At 43.1% G+C, this 20,000-nt stretch overlaps 1 protein-coding gene and 9 non-coding genes across 10 annotated transcripts in view; 1 reads left to right on the top strand and 9 right to left on the bottom strand.

The window, feature by feature from the left end:
- The window catches only part of unm_hu7910 (un-named hu7910), a 59,581-nt gene extending 45,254 nt beyond the window's left edge, over positions 1-14,327 (top strand). Inside the window, exons 16-23 of the mRNA XM_053342787.1 lie at positions 2,750-2,886; positions 3,006-3,104; positions 5,137-5,226; positions 8,130-8,267; positions 10,070-10,205; positions 10,874-10,965; positions 11,692-11,825; positions 14,087-14,327. Coding sequence (XP_053198762.1) covers positions 2,750-2,886; positions 3,006-3,104; positions 5,137-5,226; positions 8,130-8,267; positions 10,070-10,205; positions 10,874-10,965; positions 11,692-11,825; positions 14,087-14,237 — 977 coding nt within the window. The 3' untranslated portion in view covers positions 14,238-14,327. The remainder of the gene's footprint in view (positions 1-2,749; positions 2,887-3,005; positions 3,105-5,136; positions 5,227-8,129; positions 8,268-10,069; positions 10,206-10,873; positions 10,966-11,691; positions 11,826-14,086) is intronic.
- On the bottom strand, positions 156-229 carry trnai-aau (transfer RNA isoleucine (anticodon AAU)). The gene has a single exon. It is a non-coding gene; the product is annotated as a tRNA-Ile (tRNA).
- trnai-aau (transfer RNA isoleucine (anticodon AAU)) lies at positions 1,866-1,939 on the bottom strand. The gene has a single exon. It is a non-coding gene; the product is annotated as a tRNA-Ile (tRNA).
- trnai-aau (transfer RNA isoleucine (anticodon AAU)) lies at positions 2,497-2,570 on the bottom strand. Its single transcript has one exon. It is a non-coding gene; the product is annotated as a tRNA-Ile (tRNA).
- trnai-aau (transfer RNA isoleucine (anticodon AAU)) lies at positions 5,919-5,992 on the bottom strand. The gene has a single exon. It is a non-coding gene; the product is annotated as a tRNA-Ile (tRNA).
- trnai-aau (transfer RNA isoleucine (anticodon AAU)) lies at positions 7,140-7,213 on the bottom strand. Its single transcript has one exon. It is a non-coding gene; the product is annotated as a tRNA-Ile (tRNA).
- On the bottom strand, positions 7,595-7,668 carry trnai-aau (transfer RNA isoleucine (anticodon AAU)). The gene has a single exon. It is a non-coding gene; the product is annotated as a tRNA-Ile (tRNA).
- Positions 12,276-12,349, bottom strand: trnai-aau (transfer RNA isoleucine (anticodon AAU)). The gene has a single exon. It is a non-coding gene; the product is annotated as a tRNA-Ile (tRNA).
- trnai-aau (transfer RNA isoleucine (anticodon AAU)) lies at positions 12,837-12,910 on the bottom strand. Its single transcript has one exon. It is a non-coding gene; the product is annotated as a tRNA-Ile (tRNA).
- On the bottom strand, positions 13,312-13,385 carry trnai-aau (transfer RNA isoleucine (anticodon AAU)). The gene has a single exon. It is a non-coding gene; the product is annotated as a tRNA-Ile (tRNA).
- Positions 14,328-20,000: the final 5,673 nt, after the last annotated feature.

The raw sequence follows: 20,000 nt of genomic DNA, 5'->3' as shown, positions 1-20,000 counted from the left end.
ACACACACACGGTTTAGGTGTGTGTGTGTGTGTGTGTGTGTGTGTGTGTGTGTCTAAACGCTGGTATGTGCGGACTCAGCAGCTAACCGGCCGTGTCATGCTGGTGTTACTCAGAGGTTAAAGGTCATTCACTGAGACGTGGATCAAAAGCTTGTTGGCCAGTACGGGGATCGAACCCGCGACCTTGGCGTTATTAGCACCACACTCTAACCAACTGAGCTAACCGGCCATGTGGTCTCCATGGTAACGGGCTGGTTTAAAATCACAGCAGGAGTGTGTCTGAATCTTTTAAAATGAATAATAATAAAAAATAACTGAATTCTTTATAAATAAAAACTAATTAAAAAAAATAAGTGCAGTCCTTTAACTGAGACTAAACCTGCAGCTCAAGTCACGACATAAATTAATTATTTTTAGTGGAGAAAAAAAACAACACAAAATGCTAATAAATGCAATCACTTAACCTGTGGTTCAAGATCAGAACATAAATAACTGAAAACAGTAAAAACACTTCTAAGATAAAAATAAGTAAATGAATAAATGCAGGAGCTTAAAACTGAATTGACAGTTTTTGGAGACTTGCTCATCATCATATTGGATGTTTTGCCTCCTCTGACCTTCTTCCTCCGAGCTGCGGCCGTCTGCCTTTTTAAGGTAGCCTAAGTATAAATACAGCCGACTTGGTCCTTTTAGACGGGGGAGGGGGGTTGGGGGGGGGGGGCTCGCCTCCTTCAGCTATCATACAGCCTGCAGAGCTTCCTGCTTGTATCAGCAAGCAGAGGAGTACGGGAGGGGTTGGACTTTACGCTGCAGCTGCACACAACCAGGCGGGGAGTTCTGGTCCTCTGAAAAGAAGCCAATGCAGAAGTAACTTAGAGCTGCATTCTATCAAAAGGCCACCAGGGGGGGACCGTCTCTATACAAGTCAATGGAGAATTCACCAACTTCTCACTTGATTTCTAACCTCAGTAAACGTTTTCAAAATGTGTTTATGGTCTCAATCGCTAGTTTAAAGCCTTCTTCAATGCAGTATGATGTTCATTTGGGACATTTTGGCCTCCCTGATTTTATATGTGACGATAAAGCAGGCTACGTGGCTACGATGTGATTGACAGGGTGATTGACCAATGTCCTTGAGATCCAGCCCTCGCAACCAATCGCAGCGTCCCCGCTCCGCCGTTAGCCCCGCCCATACATCCGTCCATGGCCCCGCCTCATGCCCATATAAGTAGAATCTGTGTTCTTTTTTTCCCAGCATGCACCTGAAATTTTCAAGATGGCGCTGCCTAGATTCGATACTATTGGCTTCTGAGCAGCAGTCCACAAACCAGTGGGTGACGTCACGGATGTTACGTCCATTTCTTATATACAGTCTATGCATACAACCTGAGGAACCTCCACTTTCTCTCTGATGAGACGTCACATTAAAAAAATAACCCGCTCATACCACAGGAACGATATGAAGGAACATTTTAGTGGTTTTGAAACTGTGACTTTTTCCGACCCATACCTAGTTTATACACTGCCTGGCCAAAAAACACTCTCTAATGTTTCATTGGACCGCCTTTAGCTTTGATTACAGCAGCTTTCACTGTGGCTTTGTTTCAACGAGCTTCTGCAATGTTGTCACAAGATTTATTTACGTCCAGTGTTGCTTTAATGTTTCACTAAGATCTTGTATTGTTGATGAGAGAGTCGAACCTCTGCACAAAGCTTTCTGCAGCACATCACAAAGACTCTCAGTGGGGTTCATGTCTGGACTCTGTGGAGGACAATCATGCTTCCTGAAACACTCTTTGATGAATCCTGGCATGAAGTTTAATCAGTTTTCTGAAGTGAATGTTGTCAATGCCTCAAAATCTCATTGGCCAGTACGGGGATCGAACCCGTGACCTTGGCGTTATTAGCACCACGCTCTAACCAACTGAGCTAACTGGCCTTGATATGTGTTACCATGGCAGCAGTTTTTTATTTTTACATCAGTCTCTTGGACTATAGTTGGTAGATTTGATGAGTTTTCCTCTTGGTTCAGTTTCTTTTCACACAGAACAAATATTAGGCTGAGTAGAAAGTAGAGCAATAAAATCAAATATCACGATATTTTAGATACAACAATATTATAGAGATGACTGTCAATGCTTTCACAAAATATTTACACTATGAAATCATTAGTAATGTGGATATAATGACAAAATGGGTAAATAGTAAATAACAGAAGAGCTAGAACAGTCTGGTAAGATCTGCTTTATTATATATTTTACTGTAATGCACACCACCATATCTATATCATTTCAATATATTGCCCAGCTCTAGTACAAAGGCTGAGATGAAGAGTGAGAACATGAACACAGGAAGTAGAAGAAGGTCTTAAAGAGGCTCCTCTCTGCCCAAATATGAAGAAGACACCAAACGAGTTCAGATTGAAAACTCCCTCACTGCATGTTGGTGTGTTTAACAAGTCCTTACTGTACTGAGGATGATATCTTAAAAGCTGATTGGCCAGTACGGGGATCGAACCCGCGACCTTGGCGTTATTAGCACCACGCTCTAACCAACTGAGCTAACCGGCCATAGTTAAACCCATTTTTCTGTCTATGTACGGCCGCTCTATACTCCAGCATGATTCTCGAGTCCATGTCTGTATTTCTGGATGTTTTATGGCACTAACAGGCTTCCGTACTTCTGTCATCATTTAAATATATTGGATATGTGAATGTGTTGTTTTATATTGTTTTTGTCTCCGTCTCAGGTCGGATGCGAGGGTCTCTGACGACTCTAGAGAAGTTAGTGCAGCTCTTTCCAGAAGACGCCGCTCTGAAGAACGACCTGGGCGTGGCTTACCTGTTGCTAGGCGACAACAAAGGCGCCAAAAGGGTCTACGAGGAGGTGTGTGATCGCTGGCAGCTTTCATGATGCGTTAGAGTTACAGTTAAAGTTTGTGTTGTTCTTTGTTCTGATTGGCTGTCTGTCCTCTGCGCCCCCCCCCCCCCCCACCCCCCCAACAGGTTTTGGCGGTTGCCCCCGGCGACGGCTTCGCTAAAGTTCATTACGGCTTCATCCTGAAGTCAGAGAACAAGATAGCAGAGAGTATACCATACCTGAAGGTACACACTCATACACACACACACACACTCATACACACCCACTCACACACATACACACACACACACACACACAAAGACACACACTCATATACACACACACACACACACACACATACACATACACACACGCATAGAGACACACACAGTTGTCTCACACACTCATACATACACACACAGAAACACACAGTTACACACATACACATAGTAGCGCACACACACAGTTGTCTCATACACACACGCATAGAGACACACACACTCATACATACAGTCGTCACATACACACAGTTGTCTCACACACACTCATACACACACACACAGTTACACACACACACACAGTTACACACACACAGTCATGTTCTTACAGTAAATGAGTGAATCAAACTGATTCTCTCGTTTAGAGATGAGTGATAAAAGAAGTCTTGTTTTCCGTTCTCAGAGTTCATGTCAGTTTCAGTTTCATGTATTTCATTTATTTGAATGTTGTATCTCTGCGTTTTGATCTTTCCTCTCATCCGTCTCTCCGACCGCAGCGTCTCCTCTCTGCCTGCAGTCTGTTATCTCACACACACGTATTTAATAACCCAACCACATAATAACCTGCTGACCTTTATACACCTGACTCAATCCTCTACAGATCTTCTATAGATCCTCTATGGATCCTCTATGGATCCTCTGTAGATCCTCTGTAGATCCTCTATGGATCCTCTATGGATCCTCTGTAGATCCTCTGTAGATCCTCTATAGATCCTCTATGGATCCTCTGTAGATCCTCTGTAGATCCTCTATGGATCCTCTATGGATCCTCTGTAGATCCTCTGTAGATCCTCTGTAGATCCTCTATGGATCCTCTGTAGATCCTCTGTGGATCCTCTATGGATCCTCTGTAGATCCTCTGTAGATCCTCTGTAGATCCTCTGTAGATCCTCTGTAGATCCTCTGTAGATCCTCTATGGATCCTCTGTAGATCCTCTGTAGATCCTCTGTAGATCCTCTGTAGATCCTCTATGGATCCTCTGTAGATCCTCTGTAGATCCTCTATAGATCCTCTACGGATCCTCTGTAGATCCTCTATGGATCCTCTATGGATCCTCTGTAGATCCTCTGTAGATCCTCTACAGATCCTCTATGGATCCTCTACAGATCCTCTGTAGATCCTCTGTAGATCCTTTATGAGAACCTGGTTTATTATATAAAGTCAAATTTAAGCAAAAAGCACTGATTAAAATAATACTATGAGGAACACTGAGAGCTATAATAACAGAGAGTTTCCTCCTTAAAGGGAAATAACCTTTTTAGTTTTTTTCATTTCATGTCTTTTCATTCATTAAGATGATTTCAGTCCTGGTATTTTATTTATGATGGATGATTATAAAGAGCTCCAGCTGTGATTAAGGAGGAGAACTTTCTTCATGGTCCATCAAAGGCTGCTTCAGACTGCAGGCAAATCTGATTCAAATCAGATGTTTAGGCCTGACTGTCCTCACTGTTTTTAGCAATCAGAAGTCTGAAGCAATCTTGTGAAGTCTGAACAGTCATACATCACATGAGATCCAAACTAGATGTAAACCAGCTTTGGGAGGAAGTTTGGACAGATGTGTCTGAGTCTGAACATCCAAACACTCGGATCAGATTTGACTGTTTGTGACGTCTCTCTACGTCTCTACGCTACGTCACTCTATGAGACACCAGACCCGCACTTATTCCAATTGTTGTTGTATGACATCACACAATACACGCTAGATGACGCCTCCGCTCCGACGACGTTGCCACGGCAACCTGTCAGATTGATCATTAATGTGGTCCAGTCTGAACAGAGCCACTTGCTGAAAACAGTGTGGACAGTCAGGCCTAAAAATCAGATTTGAATCAGATTTGCCTGCAGTGTGAACGCAGCCTTATTTGTGTATTATTACAATTATTACGATACTTTTGTGTGTCTTATGCATAAATGTGTGCTCGACACTTTCAACATCATAACTAACAACATTAGATGACTGAGCTTAAACCTGAACCTGTCCGTGTTTCTCTCCAGGAGGGTTTAGAGTCAGGCGAACCCGGGACCGACGACGGCCGCTTTTATTTCCACCTGGGAGACGCTCTGCAGAGAGTCGGAGATGACAGCGTGAGTCACACACACACACACACACACACACACACACACACACACACACACACACACACACACACACACACACATGCAGTGCATTGTATTTCCAAACATAAAAGCCTGATGTAATAATACTAATACACTGATGAACACATTCAGTCCTGCAGTAACGTCTGTTGAACACAAGATGGCGCCAGATAGTTTGATCTGAACTGAACAGAAACCAGATTTAGTGACTGAACACTTGTTGAGATGAAACAAAACACCTTAAATTGACCTTAAAACTAATTACAACCTTAAAAATGAGCCAATAGCTAACACAACATCTACTCATTGCTTTGGGTTTATTTATCAGTGGATTTATCTTAAAGAGTCAGCAGCCTTGTTGACTTTTTTGATTTATCATCTTCCTGCCTGCTACAGTCATTTTAATTATACCTTTAATAATATCCAGATTATAACCCGCGACCTTGGCGTTATTAGCACCACGCTTTAACCAACTGAGCTAACCGGCCATGTAGAATCATATTTAACTCTGTGTTAGAAGCCGGTTCTTTGTCTGTGTGAACAGCAAAACCGGCTCCAAATTAAGCACTGGCCCTGCTTTGTTGTGAAAGGGGTATGAGGAGCTTTGGAAACTCCCTCACTGCATGTTGATGTGTTTAACAAGTTCTTACTGTACTGAGGATGATATCTTAAAAGTTGATTGGCCAGTACGGGGATCGAACCCGCGACCTTGGCGTTATTAGCACCACGCTCTAACCAGCTGAGCTAACCGGCCATGTAGATGTTAGATTTAACTCTGTGTTGGAGACAGAAAATTAAGACTTTTTTATTTGGTTGAGTTTTGCAGAGGTATGAATGTTGTGTTGTTCAGTTTAGTTCCATGTTGTTTTCTCATACCTGCTGTTGTTGACTATTGTTCTCTGTTTGAGTAATATCACTTGATCAAGGCTTTTCCAACATCCCACACTACAAAATAAGTTTCTCCTCAAATCTTTTGTCTGGTTTCTGCCTTTGTTTTTTTAAAGATTCTGTTGGCATAGGCGCCTTTATGAAGCAGTAGACAGACAGGAAACATGGGAGAGAGAGGGAGGATGAAATGCAACAAAGGACCTCCAATCAGTATTCAGCTGCTCTAACCACTCAACCACCTTAGTGACAGATCATGACTGAATTTAGCTGTTAAGCCCAATTTCCACTGAGTCCGGCAGCGGCGCGTTACAGCTGCGCCGCGGTCACCGGAGCTGATCGGTAACACTATAATCAATGAGAGTATCTCCACCGGGAACGTTTCAGCAGCGTGTCAGCAACGTCCCAGCAGCGGCTCCCGCGCCGCAGCGCTATCAATAGGTAGCATTTCTATTTTTGACGGAGCCGTTTCCAACTCGCGACAAGCTCAACAGAGCAGATTGCACCAGACAGGAAGTCCGACACTGAATCGGCATAATAAAACTTCCGTTTTTCAAAATAAAACAACCCGTGCAGCCTCCCGATCGTATTTCAGCAACAAACATGAATAAAACAGTCAGATAAAGACTCCATCTAGCTACGTAGCCTACTGACAGATGGGATAAGCACAAAAATCAAAGAAAATTACCAAATCAACCAAAATTTGAGCAAGTTAACAAAATCGGGCCATTTAGTTGTGCTGCTAATACAGTAATTACTGTAGACTAAAGGCACTCGTTCGGATTTGATTGGGCTGCCGTAATTACTGTATTAACAGTGCAACTTCATTTTAAAAGGCAGCTTTCTCTCCCAGAGCATGCTCCGGTCCGCTGCTGTAACGCTCCCGGTGGGAGTTGACGCTGGGCAGAGGACGGAGCTAAACCGTAGCACAGCCGTTCCGCGCCGCTGACGGACCCAGTGGAAATCCCCAGTTAGACTCCAAACTTCTCTCTCATGATGGATGTTGATAGTTTATCTGGCCAGTACTGGGATCGAACCCGCGACCTTGGTGTTATTAGCACCACGCTCTAACCAGCTGAGCTAACCGGCCATGTGGTCTCCATGGTAACGTGATGGTTGGTGTTTAAAATCACAGCAGGAGATCGGAGTGTGTCTGAATCTTTCCTGTTTTATTGTGAAAAACTGGATTCTTTGAGCTCACTGACATTATGTAACATAACAGAGAGATTTCTAACCTTTGTTCATTTGTCAGAGTGGAGGGTTCGTTCCCACCTGGTTATTAACGATGTGTTTTGGTTCATTTTAATATTTTTCTGTGTGTAAATAAATTAAACAAATCTTATGACTCCTATCAGCTGATTGAGACCAACTACAGGTTTGATTCCTTCAGTGTTTTTGCATGTTGGTGCATATTTTAGGTTATTTGATTAGACTCCAAACTCTTCAGTAATGTGTCTCCTCAAAAGCTCATTGGCCAGTACGGGGATCGAACCCGCGACCTTGGCGTTATTAGCACCACGCTCTAACCAGCTGAGCTAACCGGCCATGATAGCATTAGATTCCTCACTCAGAAAAACTGCAAACATTATCAGACTGGCTTTATTCATAGAAAACTAATAGCTAGTTTAATTGGAAAGGCTTGTTTCTAAAAGTTAATTAAAAGCTGAAGTGAAGAGAAACGTTTTTAACTTTCTCTTAAAAACATTTAGTGATAATAATTGTCTTTGTATAGCACTAAAAGCTTTCCATCATGCAACAAAAAGACAAAGAAGAAGTTACAAATAAAATCATCCATTAAGTAAAACAGTTAAAAAGTGAAACATACTATCATGAGAAGTAATGTAGAAGTTACACAGGAAGTCTGGATCTGGTTCTTTGGTCCGCACAAATAAAAGCATGAAACTCACTCCCATCTTCCAAACATCGTCAGCTGTTCCCAGATGAAATCATGTCGTCTTTAATGAGCAGCAGCAGCTTCAGTTTATGGTGCGTGTGTGTGTCAGCAGGCGTATTACTGGTACGAGCTGGGTCACCAACGCGGCCACTTCGCCTCCGTGTGGCAGAGATCTCTGTACAACGTGAACGGACTGAAGGCTCAGCCGTGGTGGACGCCCAAAGAGACGGGATACACCGATCTGGTGAAGGTACGCTGATCCGTCAGTCACGATCCGCCAGTCACACCTGACAGGAAACAGGAAACGGGATGCAGGATGCAGGTTTAGCAGTGAAGAGGCTTTAAAGCAGAGGTGTCACAAACAGCACAATTTGATCTCATGTGGGGAGAAAGGAATGAAGGAAGAAAAGATGGAAGGAAGGAAGGAAAGACAAGGAAAAAAGAAGGGAAAGAAAGAAGAAAGGTAAGGTTGGAAAAGAAGACAGGGAGGAAAGATGAAAGGAATGAAGGAAGGAAAGATGGAAGGAAGGGAGGAAGGTGTGAAGGAAAGATATGGAGAAGGAAGAAAGGATAGGTGGAAGGAAGGAAAAGAAGACAGGAAGGGAGGAAGGAAGGAAGGACGGACAGGTGGAAGGAAGGAAAGAATAAAAGTGAGGAAGGAAGAAAGAAAAGGTCTGAAAAGAAGACAGGGAGAAAAGATGAAAGGAAGAAAAGAATGAAGGAAGGAAAGATGGAAGGAAGGAAAAGAAGACAGGAAGGAAAGATGGAAGGAAGGGAGGAAGGACAGATGGAAGAAAGGTGAGAAGGAAAGATAAGGAGAAGGAAGAAAGGACAGGTGGAAGGAAGGAAAAGAAGACCGGAAGGACAGATGGAAGAGAGGTTAGAAGGAAAGATAAAGAGAAGCAAGAAAGGACAGGTGGAAGGAAGGAAAAGAAGACAGGAAGGACAGATGGAAGGAAGGAATAAAAGTGAGGTAGGAAGAAAGAAAAGAAAGGAAAGGTTGGAAAACGGAGGACAGATGGAAGGAAGGGAGGAAGGAAAGAATAAAAGTGAGGAAGGAAGAAAGAAAAGAAAGGAAAGGTTGGAAAACGGAGGAAAGATGGCAGAAAGGAAGGAAGTACAAATGGAAGGAAGGTAAGAAGGAAAGATAAGGGGAAGGAAGAAAGGAAGCAAAAGAAGGAAGGCAGACAGGAAGGAAGGTGTGAAGGAAAGATAAGGAGAAGGAAGAAAGGACAGATGGAAGGAAGGAAGGAAGGAAGGAAGGAGAAGGAAGAAAGGACAGGTGGAAGGAAGGAAAAGAAGACAGGAAGGAAGGAAGGAAGGACAGGTGGAAGGAAGGAAAGAATAAAAGTGAGGAAGGAAGAAAGAAAAGAAAGGAAAGGTTGGAAAAGAAAACAGGGAGGAAAGTTGGAAGGAATGAAGGAAGGAAGGGAGGAAGGACAAAAGGATGGCAGAAAGGAAGGAAGGACAAATGGAAGGAAGGTAAGAAGGAAAGATAAGGGGAAGGAAGAAAGGACAGGTGGAAGGAAGGAAAAGAAGACAGGAAGGAAGCAAAAGAAGGAAGGCAGACAGGAAGGAAGGTGTGAAGGAGAAAGGACAGATGGAAGGAAGGAAAAGAAGACAGGAAGGAAAGATGGAAGGAAGCAAGGAAAATAAGACAGGAAGGGAGGAAGGAAGGAAGGAAGGACAGGTGGAAGGAAGGAAAGAATAAAAGTGAGGAAAGAAGAAAGAAAAGAAAGGAAAGGTTGGAAAAGAAGACAGGGAGGAAAGATGAAAAGGAGAAAGGAATGAAGGAAGGAAAGATGGAAGGAAGGAAAAGAAGACAGGAAGGAAAGATGGAAGGAAGGAAGGACAGATGGAAGAAAGGTGAGAAGGAAAGATAAGGAGAAGGAAGAAAGGACAGGTGGAAGGAAGGAAAAGAAGACAGGAAGGAAAGATGGAAGGAAGGGAGGAAAGAAAGACAGGAAGGAAAGTGGGCCGGGGTGGACCCCTGGGCGGGCCGGTTCTGGCCCACGGGCCTCATGTTTGACCCCCCTGCTTTAATGTGTTCAGATGCTGGAGAGGAACTGGAAGACCATCAGAGACGAAGCTCTGGCTGTGATGGACCAGAACACGGGACTGTTCGTACCCGAGGAGGAAAACCTCCGAGAGAAGGGAGAGTGGGGCCAATACACACTCTGGCAACAAGGTACACACACACACACACACACACACACACACACACACACACACACACACATACTTTCTGTCATTCCTTCCTTCCTTCCTTCCTTCTGTCCTTTCTTCTGTCCTTCCTTCTGTCCTTCCTTCTGTCCTTCCTTCTGTCCTTCCTTCTGTCCTTTCTTCCTTCCTTCTGTCCTGCCTTCCTTCCTTCCTTCCTTTTGTCCTTCCTTCTGCTCTTCCTTCCTTCCTTCTGTCCTTTCTTCCTTCCTTCTGTCCTGCCTTCCTTCCTTCCTTCCTTTTGTCCTTCCTTCTGCTCTTCCTTCCTTCCTTCTGTCCTTTCTTCCTTCTTCTGTCCTTCCTTCCTTCCTTCCTTCTGTCCTTCCTTCCTTCCTACCTTCCTACCTTCCTTCCTTCTGTCCTTTCTTCTTTCCTTCCTTCTGTCCTTCCTTCTGTCCTTTCTTCCTTCCTTCCTTCTGTCCTTTGATGAATTGAATTGATGCTGGGTCCACAAAAAAAGAATGTGTGAAGTTATTCATACGTTTATTTTCATATTTTAACCCTTTAGTCGTTAGTCATTAATCTTGTGTGTGTGTGTGTGTGTGTGTGTGTGTGTGTGTGTGTGTGTGTGTGTGTGTGTGTGTGTGTGTGTGTGTGTGTGTGTGTGTGTGTGTGTGTGTGTGTGTGTGTGTTCAGGGAGGAAAGCTGGAAGCGCTTGTCAGGCCGTTCCTAAGACCTGCTCACTGCTGGAGAGATACACTGAAGCTACAGGCTGCAAGAGAGGACAGGTACACACACTCACACACATACATATACACACATACACACATGCAAAGATTCACACACACACGCACACACACACACACACACATACATACATACACACACATACATACATATACACACACAGGAACACACAAAGATACACACACATACACACATATACACACACACACATAAACACAGGTACACACACACATAAACACAGGTACACACACACACACACATGCAGAGACACATACACACACACACACACACACATAAACACAGGTACACACACACATGCAGAGACACACACACACACACACACACACACACACACATACACACACGCATAAACACAGGTACACACATACACACACACACACACACACACACACATACACACACGCATAAACACAGGTACACACATACACACACACACACACATACACACACACAAAGATACACACACAAAGATACACATGCACATACACACACATACATACAACGACACACACAAAGACACACACACACACAAAGATATACACACACACACACATGATGCTGATTTTGAGGATTTCATCTCTAAAAAAAAAAGCTTGAATTCAGAAGCCAAACATCGACAGTAAACTTCCTAAAACATCTCTGATCTGATGAATGGAGCAAAGATTAGACCTTAGATATGATCATCTGTTGCTTTTAAAGTGTTTCTCTCTCTCTCTGTGTGTGTGTGTGTGTGTGTGTGTGTTCAGATTAAGTTCTCGGTGATGCAGCCAGGTACTCATGTGTGGCCTCACACCGGACCCACTAACTGCAGACTGAGGATGCATCTCGGCCTCGTCATCCCAACACACGGCTGCAAGATCCGCTGCACCAACCAGACCAGGTGCTCCATCCATCCTCATCCTAGCATCTCCTCCTTCATCATCCTAGCTTCTTCTCCTCCATCCTTCCTCATCCTAGCTTCTCCTCCTTCCATCCTTCCTCATCCTAGCTTCTTCGCCTCCATCCATCCTCATCCTATCATCATCTTCTCCATCCTTCCTCGTCCTAGCTTCTTCTCCTCCATCCTTCCTCATCCTATCTTCTCCTCCTCCATCCTTCCTCATCCTAGCTTCTTCTCCTCCATCCTTCCTGATCTTCTCCATCCTTCCTCATCCTAGCTTCTTCTCCTCCATCCTTCCTCATCCTGTTTTCTCCTCTTCCATCCTTCCTCATCCTAGCTTCTCCTTCTCCATCCTTCCTTCTTCTCTTCCATCCTTCCTCCTCCATCCATCCTCATCCTAGCTTCTTCTCCTCCATCCTTCCTCATCCTGTCTTCTTCTCAAAAGCTAATTGGCCAGTACGGGGATCGAACCCGCGACCTTGGCGTTATTAGCACCACGCTCTAACCAGCTGAGCTAACCGGCCATGTGATGAAGATGATGTGTGCTGGATGCAAACTAATATTAAGCCTATATCCTATTCATTATAATGTGGATGGATATAAATTGAGTTCTTTTGCCTTAATAATGAAAAGTGTATGAAATAATACACTGAAAATGGTCGGATTGGGAACCCTTTTTTATATAATGTCTCCTCGTTGCATTTAGCGTTGCTTGAAATGACCAGAGCTCAGCTAGTGTTGCCTTTTAAAAAATAATCGACTTCCTGGGATTCCCTGGAAAATTGGATTATTTTCCCAGGATTTAAAATGTCTTATTTTTGGGAAAAATATTAATCCCTAGTGCGCATGTGTGACCAAGTGTACCGAGCTCAAGCATGGTACACTTGCACTCACACTAGCCAAATAATCCGGACTTTAGGGGGCAAACGTGCTTCGGCTCAGTACGATTGCCTAGTGTGAGTGAACCCTTAAAGTTCTTACTATACTGAGGATGTTCTTTTAAAAGCTGATTGGCCAGTACGGGGATCGAACCCGCGACCTTGGCGTTATTAGCACCACGCTCTAACCAGCTGAGCTAACCGGCCGTGTGGTCTCCATGGTAACGGGCTGGTTGGTGTTTAAAATCACGGCTGTAGCGACTGTAATATCCTTCCAGTCTAGAGTTCAGAGTTTGTCTGAATCTTTGGTGTTTTATTGTGAAAATCTGGATTCTTTCACTGACATTATGTAACATGTGACGAAGGGTCGCTTTACTTTGAAAGGTCTATAAATGTTCATCCTCAGTCTGACAGATTATTTTACTTTTTTTTTTGTATAATTAATTAGTTGTTGGATTTTGATCAGTAAAGGATCTCATCTTCTGTCTGCTTTGATTTTCATACAAAGTCTAACACAAGTTTTATCAGGTTTTGAGATTGATGATTTGAGTTGTAATTGTTCTCAAGTGAATGTCGTCATGGTGATGAATGTTTCCTCAAAATCTGATTGGCCAGTACGGGGATCGAACCCGCGACCTTGGCGTTATTAGCACCACGCTCTAACCAACTGAGCTAACCGGCCATGTTAATAATGTATCAAGACAATTCACACCAGACCAGAAAACATGACTGATCTCAATAACTAGCAAGTATTGTGTATATATAATATATTAATTGTCTTAAAGCAAAAATATCAAACTTTCCTTCCTTCTTTTCTTTCCTCTTTTCCTTCCTTCCCTCCTTCTTCCTCCCTTCCATCCTTCCTTCTTCCTCCCTTCCTTCCTCCTTTCCTTCCTTCTTCCTCCCTTCCATCCTTCCTCCCTTCCTTCCTCCTTTCCTTCTTTCTTCCTCCCTTCCATTCTTCCTTCCCTTCTTCCTTCCTCTTTCCTTCCTTCCTTCTTCCTTCTTCCCTTCCTCCTTTCCTTCCTTTTTCCTCCCTTCCATCCTTCCTTCTTCCTCCCTTCCATCCTTCCTTCCTTCCTCCTTTCCTTCCTTCTTCCTCCCTTCCATTCTTCCTTCCTTCTTCCTCCCTTCCATCCTTCCTTCTTCCTCCCTTCCATTCTTCCTTCCCTTCTTCCTTCCTTCCTTCTTCCTCCCTTCTTCCCTTCCTTCCTTCCTCTTTCCTAAGTACTTTCATAAGTAATTAGCAAGTAACCCTAACCCTTGGTATAATACTGAAGGTTTTTATAGCTATAGGAAGAGCAGCTGATCTTCAGGATGTTAAAACCTTTGATCCTAACCTCTCCTTCTTCTTCTTCTTCATGTGCCTCCTCTTCCTCTCAGGGAATGGGAGGAAGGTAAAGTCCTGATCTTTGACGACTCCTTCGAGCACGAGGTTTGGCAGGACGCCGACTCTTACCGCCTCATCTTCATCGTAGACGTCTGGCACCCGGAGCTAACCTCGTACCAGCGCCAGACTCTGAGCTCCATATAGATCCACACACACACACACACACACACGGACCTGCCGCTTGATTCTTCTTCTTCCTCTTCTTCTTCTTCTTCTTCTTCTTCTTCTTCTTCTACTTCTTCTTCTTCTGTGGATAAACTGCCTCAAACCGCCTGTTTTGACTGTTCCTTCTTTCCTTCCTTCTTTTCTCCATCCTTCCTCTATCCCTTCCTTCCTTCTGTCTGTCCTTCCTCCCTTCCTCCTTCTTTCCTTCCTTCCTTCCTTCCTACATCCTTCCTTCCTTCTTCCTCCCTTCCTTCCTCCATCCCTTCCTTCCTTCCTTCCTTCTTTCCTTCCTCCCTGCTTCTCTCTTTCTTTCCTCCCCCTACCTTCCTTCTTTCCTCTGTCCTTCCCTCCTTCCTTTTTTGCTCCCTTCCTTGGTCCTTTCCTTCCGTCTTCCTCCCTTCCTTCCTCCTTTCCTTCCATCTTCCTCCCTTGATTCCTCTTCTTCTTCTTCTTCTACTTCTTCTTCTACTTCTTCTTCTTCTACTTCTTCTTCTTCTTCTTCTTCTTCTTCTTCTTCTCCTTCTTCTTCTTCTTCTTCTTCTTCTTCTTCTTCTTCTACTTCTTCTTCTTCTTCTTCTTCTTCTTCTTCTTCTTCTTCTTCTTCTCCTTCTTCTTCTTCTTCTTCTTCTTCTTCTTCTTCTTCTTCTTCTTCTGTGGATAAACTGCCTCAAACACTGACGGGCTGAATGTGAGAAGAATCACACGATGAGTTTGACCAACGGACCGACTGACTGAAGACGTTTCATTTTTTTCTTTTTTTCCTTTTTCTTTTTTTTTTCTTTTTTTGTGGATAAACTACTAAAAGCCGCAGCAGATTGTCGAAGGATGAAAGAATCAAACTGAAGGATTGAAAGAAGGATTATATACTACTGACTTGACAACTGAACGTTTCACCAAAACTTATAACATATACGGTACTTCCTGTAATCGAGGAAACAACTCATACAATTTATGACCCATCTGTTTTGACTCTTCCCTCCTTTCCTTCCTTCCTTCCTTCCCTCCTTCCTACTTCTCTCCCTTCCTTCCCTCCCTCCTTCCTTCCTCCTTTCCATTCCATCCTTCCTCCCTCCATCCCTTCCTTCTTCCTCCCTTCCTTCCTCCTTTCCTTCCATCTTCCTCCCTTCCTCCTTTCCTTCCTTCCCTCCCTCCTTCCTTCCTTCCTCCCTTCCTTCCTCCTCCCTTCCTTCCTCCTTTCCTTCCATCTTCCTCCCTTCCTTCCTTCCTTCCTTCCTTCCTCCATTCCATTTCATCCTTCCTCCCTCCATCCATCCCTTCCTTCTTCCTCCCTTCCTCCCTCCTTTCCTGCCTTCCTCCTTTCCTTCCTTCCTCCCTTGACTGAAGGACAACAGGAGGGTTAAACACTAAATCATGGAACAGATAGAAACAGATTTCCTGCCTTTGTTACACTTAAAGAAAAATGTGTCACATACACTTTTGATTTTTTTTTTTTTTGCTTATTGTCGTTTTTCTGTAAGATGTTTAAAAAAAAAAAAAGAAGCCTTAATCTTAGCTCGACCACTATGCATCTTCATCAGTTTTTTTTAGTTCTGTTAACTCACTTTTTCATTACTTTTTGCACAATAACATGGAAGACACAAGATGATGTTATAAAAGATGATATATATTTTTATTAAAACTTTAAAAAAAAATACACCCCCAAAAAAATGGAAAAAATTGTGTCTCTTTGTCCCAGTTTGTGTTTTTTCTGTGCGTCTCTGAATGTAGTTTTAATTCTGATTTATTTTATTTCATTCTTTTTGTTCTTCTGTAATACTTTCAGACATTTTGAAGGTCCGTTTGACGGTTCCAGTAAAATCAGCTGCTTCCTGTTTCATTACAGAAACTTTTTTTATTGCTTAATCGTAGCTTAGTTTGCTGTATTGGTACTTTAACTTAAAAGGGTCTGAGTACTTTTTCTATCATTGGATGTAACCATGGAAACGTGAAGTAATCATCCTGATGTGGACTAAAGTCTTGAGTGTAAGTAAAGAGTGATATATATATATATATATTGTAGTAGGACAGTAGAAATCATGTTACTGTGTTTAACCCTCCTGTTGTCCTCGAGTCAAGGAAGGATGAGAGGGAGGAAGGGAGGGAGGGAGGAAGGAAGGCAGGAAAGAAGGAAGGAAAGGAGGGAGGAAGGAAGGGAGGAAAGAGGGAGGGAGGGAGGAAGAAGGAAGGAAAGGAGGGAGGGAGGGAGGGAGGAAGAAAGGAAGGAAGGAAAGGAGGGAGAAAGAGGGACGGAGGGAGGAAGAAAGGAAGGAAAGGACAGAGGAAGAAAGAAGGAAAGGAGGAAAGAGGGAGGGAGGAAGAAGGGAGGAAAGAGGGAGGAAGAATTTCTATGGACTGCTTGTAAAGTTGTAAACATCGTCGAAATATCGCGAGACCAAACGGTATTTCAATGATCACGCGAGATTTCGACGATGTTTACAACTTTAGCAGTAAAAGCCATCAGGTAAGTGTTATTTTAATAAACTCCTGGTGTACTTACAAACTTTCTAATGCATGGATTTATGAGTAAAGAGCCTATTTGTACTACTGTAGAAGTTTGATACCAATCCAGACATTATTAGAGGGGTCATTTATGAGATACACTGGTGGTCCCGTTAGCGTCTGTGCTAAGCTAACTCCACTAGTTTATATTAGCTAGCCGTCATCACGCTAGGTCGAAATTACACCAAACCATCTCTTTAAAGCCTGTGTAAAGTTCCTTTGTTGCAGCTTATAGACATGTGCGGCGTATTTATGTATTTAAATTTTTAAAAATTATAAATTCAGTGGGTGTGGCTTATATTTAGGTGCGCTTAATAGTCCGGAAATTACAGTAAGTACTTTCTCTTACTCATTGGGCTCTTTTGATGAAAACTTGATTCTAATGTTGCCTAATTTAAAGGAACAGTTCAACCAAAAAACACAATCAATAATATTTGACTCTCTTTCCAAACAGGTCCAGTCAGGTTTGTGACTGAACCTGTCACCAAGCACCAAAAAAAAAAGAAGAAAAACCCAAAATAATTTAAACTGAATAAAAGAAAAACTCTTTTTGACTTGGTGTAAATGTTTACTTCTATACATTCATTGAAAGGAAATACATTACATTACAGTCGAGTGGAGATCAGTGTAGCCCTGATGATGAGTCCAACACACTGCAAAAAAAAAAAAAAAAAAAAAACTCGACACACTCGGCAAGTCGCTTTAAATCCTTTACAGATAATCCAGAGAGATATTATAAGTGAAATTATCATCATGCAAATCTTCTCTGGTTGAACTCGTCATCAGAAATCAGACTTATGTACTGTACACTGCAAGAAGTGAAGATAATTTAACTTTAAATATCTTTGCCGAGTGTTTTCCCCCCCTTTTTTTTTTCTTTTTTGCAGTGTAATACTAATATAACAATAATAATATACAATCTTCAAATAAGTTAAATTTAATAAAAACAATCTTTCCCTTTACTGCAGGAGAGGTTAAAGGTGATAGTTTGGCATCCTGTGGTTTTTCTTCACAGCACAAATACTGTTAAAGAAATGTTTCACTCTGGTAGAACTTTTTATTTTAACATGCATGTTTGAGTGTCTGTTTATGGCGGCGGGGGGGTCAAACATGCGGCCCGTGGGCCAGAACCGGCCCGCCAAAAGGTCCAATCCGGCCCATTTTCATTCTTCCTCTTTTCCTTCCTTCCGTCTGTCCTTCCTTCCATCTGTCTTCCCTTCCCTTCCTTCCATCTGTCTTCCCTTCCCTTCCCTTTCTTCCTTCCTTCCTTCCTTCCTTCCTTCTGGTCTTCCCTTTCCTTCCCTTCCCTTCCTTCCTTCTGGTCTTCTTTTTCTTCCTTCCATCTGTCTTCTCTTCTCTTCCCTTCCTTCCTTCCTTCCTTCCTTCCTTCCTTCCTTCCATCTGTCTTCCCTTCCCTTCCTTCCATCTGTCTTCTCTTCCCTTCCTTCCTTCCTTCCTGTCTTCTCTTCCTTCCATCTGTCTTCTCTTCCCTTCCTTCCTTCCTTCCTTCCTTCCTGTCTTCTCTTCCTTCCATCTGGTCTTCTCTTCCTTCTTAACCCTCTTTTCCTTGTTTCCTTCCTTCCTTCCTGTCTTCTCTTCTCTTCCTTCCATCTGTCTTCTCTTCTCTTCCCTTCCTTCCTTCCTTCCTTCCTTCCCTCCGGTCTTCTCTTCCTTCTTAACCCTCTTTTCCTTCTTTCCTTCCTTCTTTCCTTCCCTCTGGTCTTCTCTTTCTTCTTAACCCTCTTTTCCTTCCTTCCTTCCATCTTTTTAATGATCCTGCCCACCTGAGATCAAATTGGTCTGTATGTGGCCCTTGAATGAAAATGAGTTTAACACCCCTGGTTTATGGTAACTGGTGCCGTGCTTTTATTGTGAAATTATTGTCTAACCCAGAGGTGTCAAACTCATCTTCATTCAAGGGCCACATACAGAACAGTCTGGTCTGATGTGGGCCGGATCATTAAAAAGATGGAAGGATGGAAGGAAGGAAAGAAGGAAAAGAAGAAGGAGGAGAAGGGAAGGAAGGAAAGACAGGCAAAAGGAAGGAGGGAAGAAAGGTAGGAAAGAGAGACAGTGAAGGACAGACAGACAGAAGGAAGGAAGGGAGAAAGAAAGAAAGGAAGGAAGGACAGATGGAAAGAAGGACAGAAGGAAGAAAGGAAGGAAAAGAAGAAGGAGGAGAAGGAAGAGAATACAGGAAGAAAGGAAGGAAGGACAGATGGAAGGAAGGACAGAAGGAAGAAAGGAAAGAAGGACAGATGGAAGGAAGGAAGGAACAAAAAAAGGATAAAAGGAAGGTAGGGAGGACAGATGGAAGGAAGGAAGGACAGATGGAAGGAAGGACAGATGGAAGGAAGGAAAGAAGGACAGATGGAAAGAAGGACAGAAGGAAGAAAGGAAGGAAAAGAAGGAGGAGAAGGAAGAGAATACAGGAAGAAAGGAAGGAAGGACAGATGGAAGGAAGAAAGGAAGGAAGGAACAAAAAAAGGATAAAAGGAAGGTAGGGAGGACAGATGGAAGAAAGGAAGGAAGGAAGGAAGGACAGATGGACAGATGGAAGGAAGGAAGAAGGAAGCGGGCCGGATTGCACTCCTTGGCGGGCCGTCTCTGGCCCACGGGCCGCATGTTTGACACCCCTGGTCTAACATGACGTGATTTGCTTGTTTATAAAGTAAAAAGAAATAAAGATGAAGTTATATTCTACCAAAGTGAACTTTCTTTCTTCTACGTCGTCATCCATCGTTTTTATGACGTGTGAAAGTGTTTTATTTTATTTATCAGTTATTTCATGTTTCTGGACGTTTGAAGTCCGAAAGAAACAAAAAGATTTGACTGAAATAAAAAGTGTTTTATTCTTATAAAGGAGAAAATATACTCCAGCATGTAGATGAAGGATGTAGTTTGGTTTAATGAACTTTAACTTTGTGTCGGAGCCGCTGTGAAGTTTAGATTTTAGACTTTTAAAACATTTAACCCTTAAACAGGCCTTACTAGTTATGTCATTTGCACCTAAAATAAGTAAGGAAGGAAGGAAGGAAGGAAGGAAAGGAGGAAGGAAGGGAAGCAAGGGAGGAAGAAGGAAGGAAGGGAAGGAGGGAGGAAGGAAGGAAGGAAGGAAGGAAGGAAAGGAGGGAAGAAGGAAGGAAAGGAGGGAGGAAGGGAAGGAAGGGAGGAAGAATGAAGGAAAGGAAGGAGGGAGGAAGAAGGATGGAAAGGAAGGAGGGAGGGAGGGAGGGAGGGAGG

Source organism: Scomber japonicus, chromosome 21 (assembly GCF_027409825.1).
Source record: "Scomber japonicus isolate fScoJap1 chromosome 21, fScoJap1.pri, whole genome shotgun sequence".
Taxonomy (NCBI): Eukaryota; Metazoa; Chordata; class Actinopteri; order Scombriformes; family Scombridae; genus Scomber; species Scomber japonicus.
This window is presented reverse-complemented; position numbering and strand designations above follow the sequence as displayed.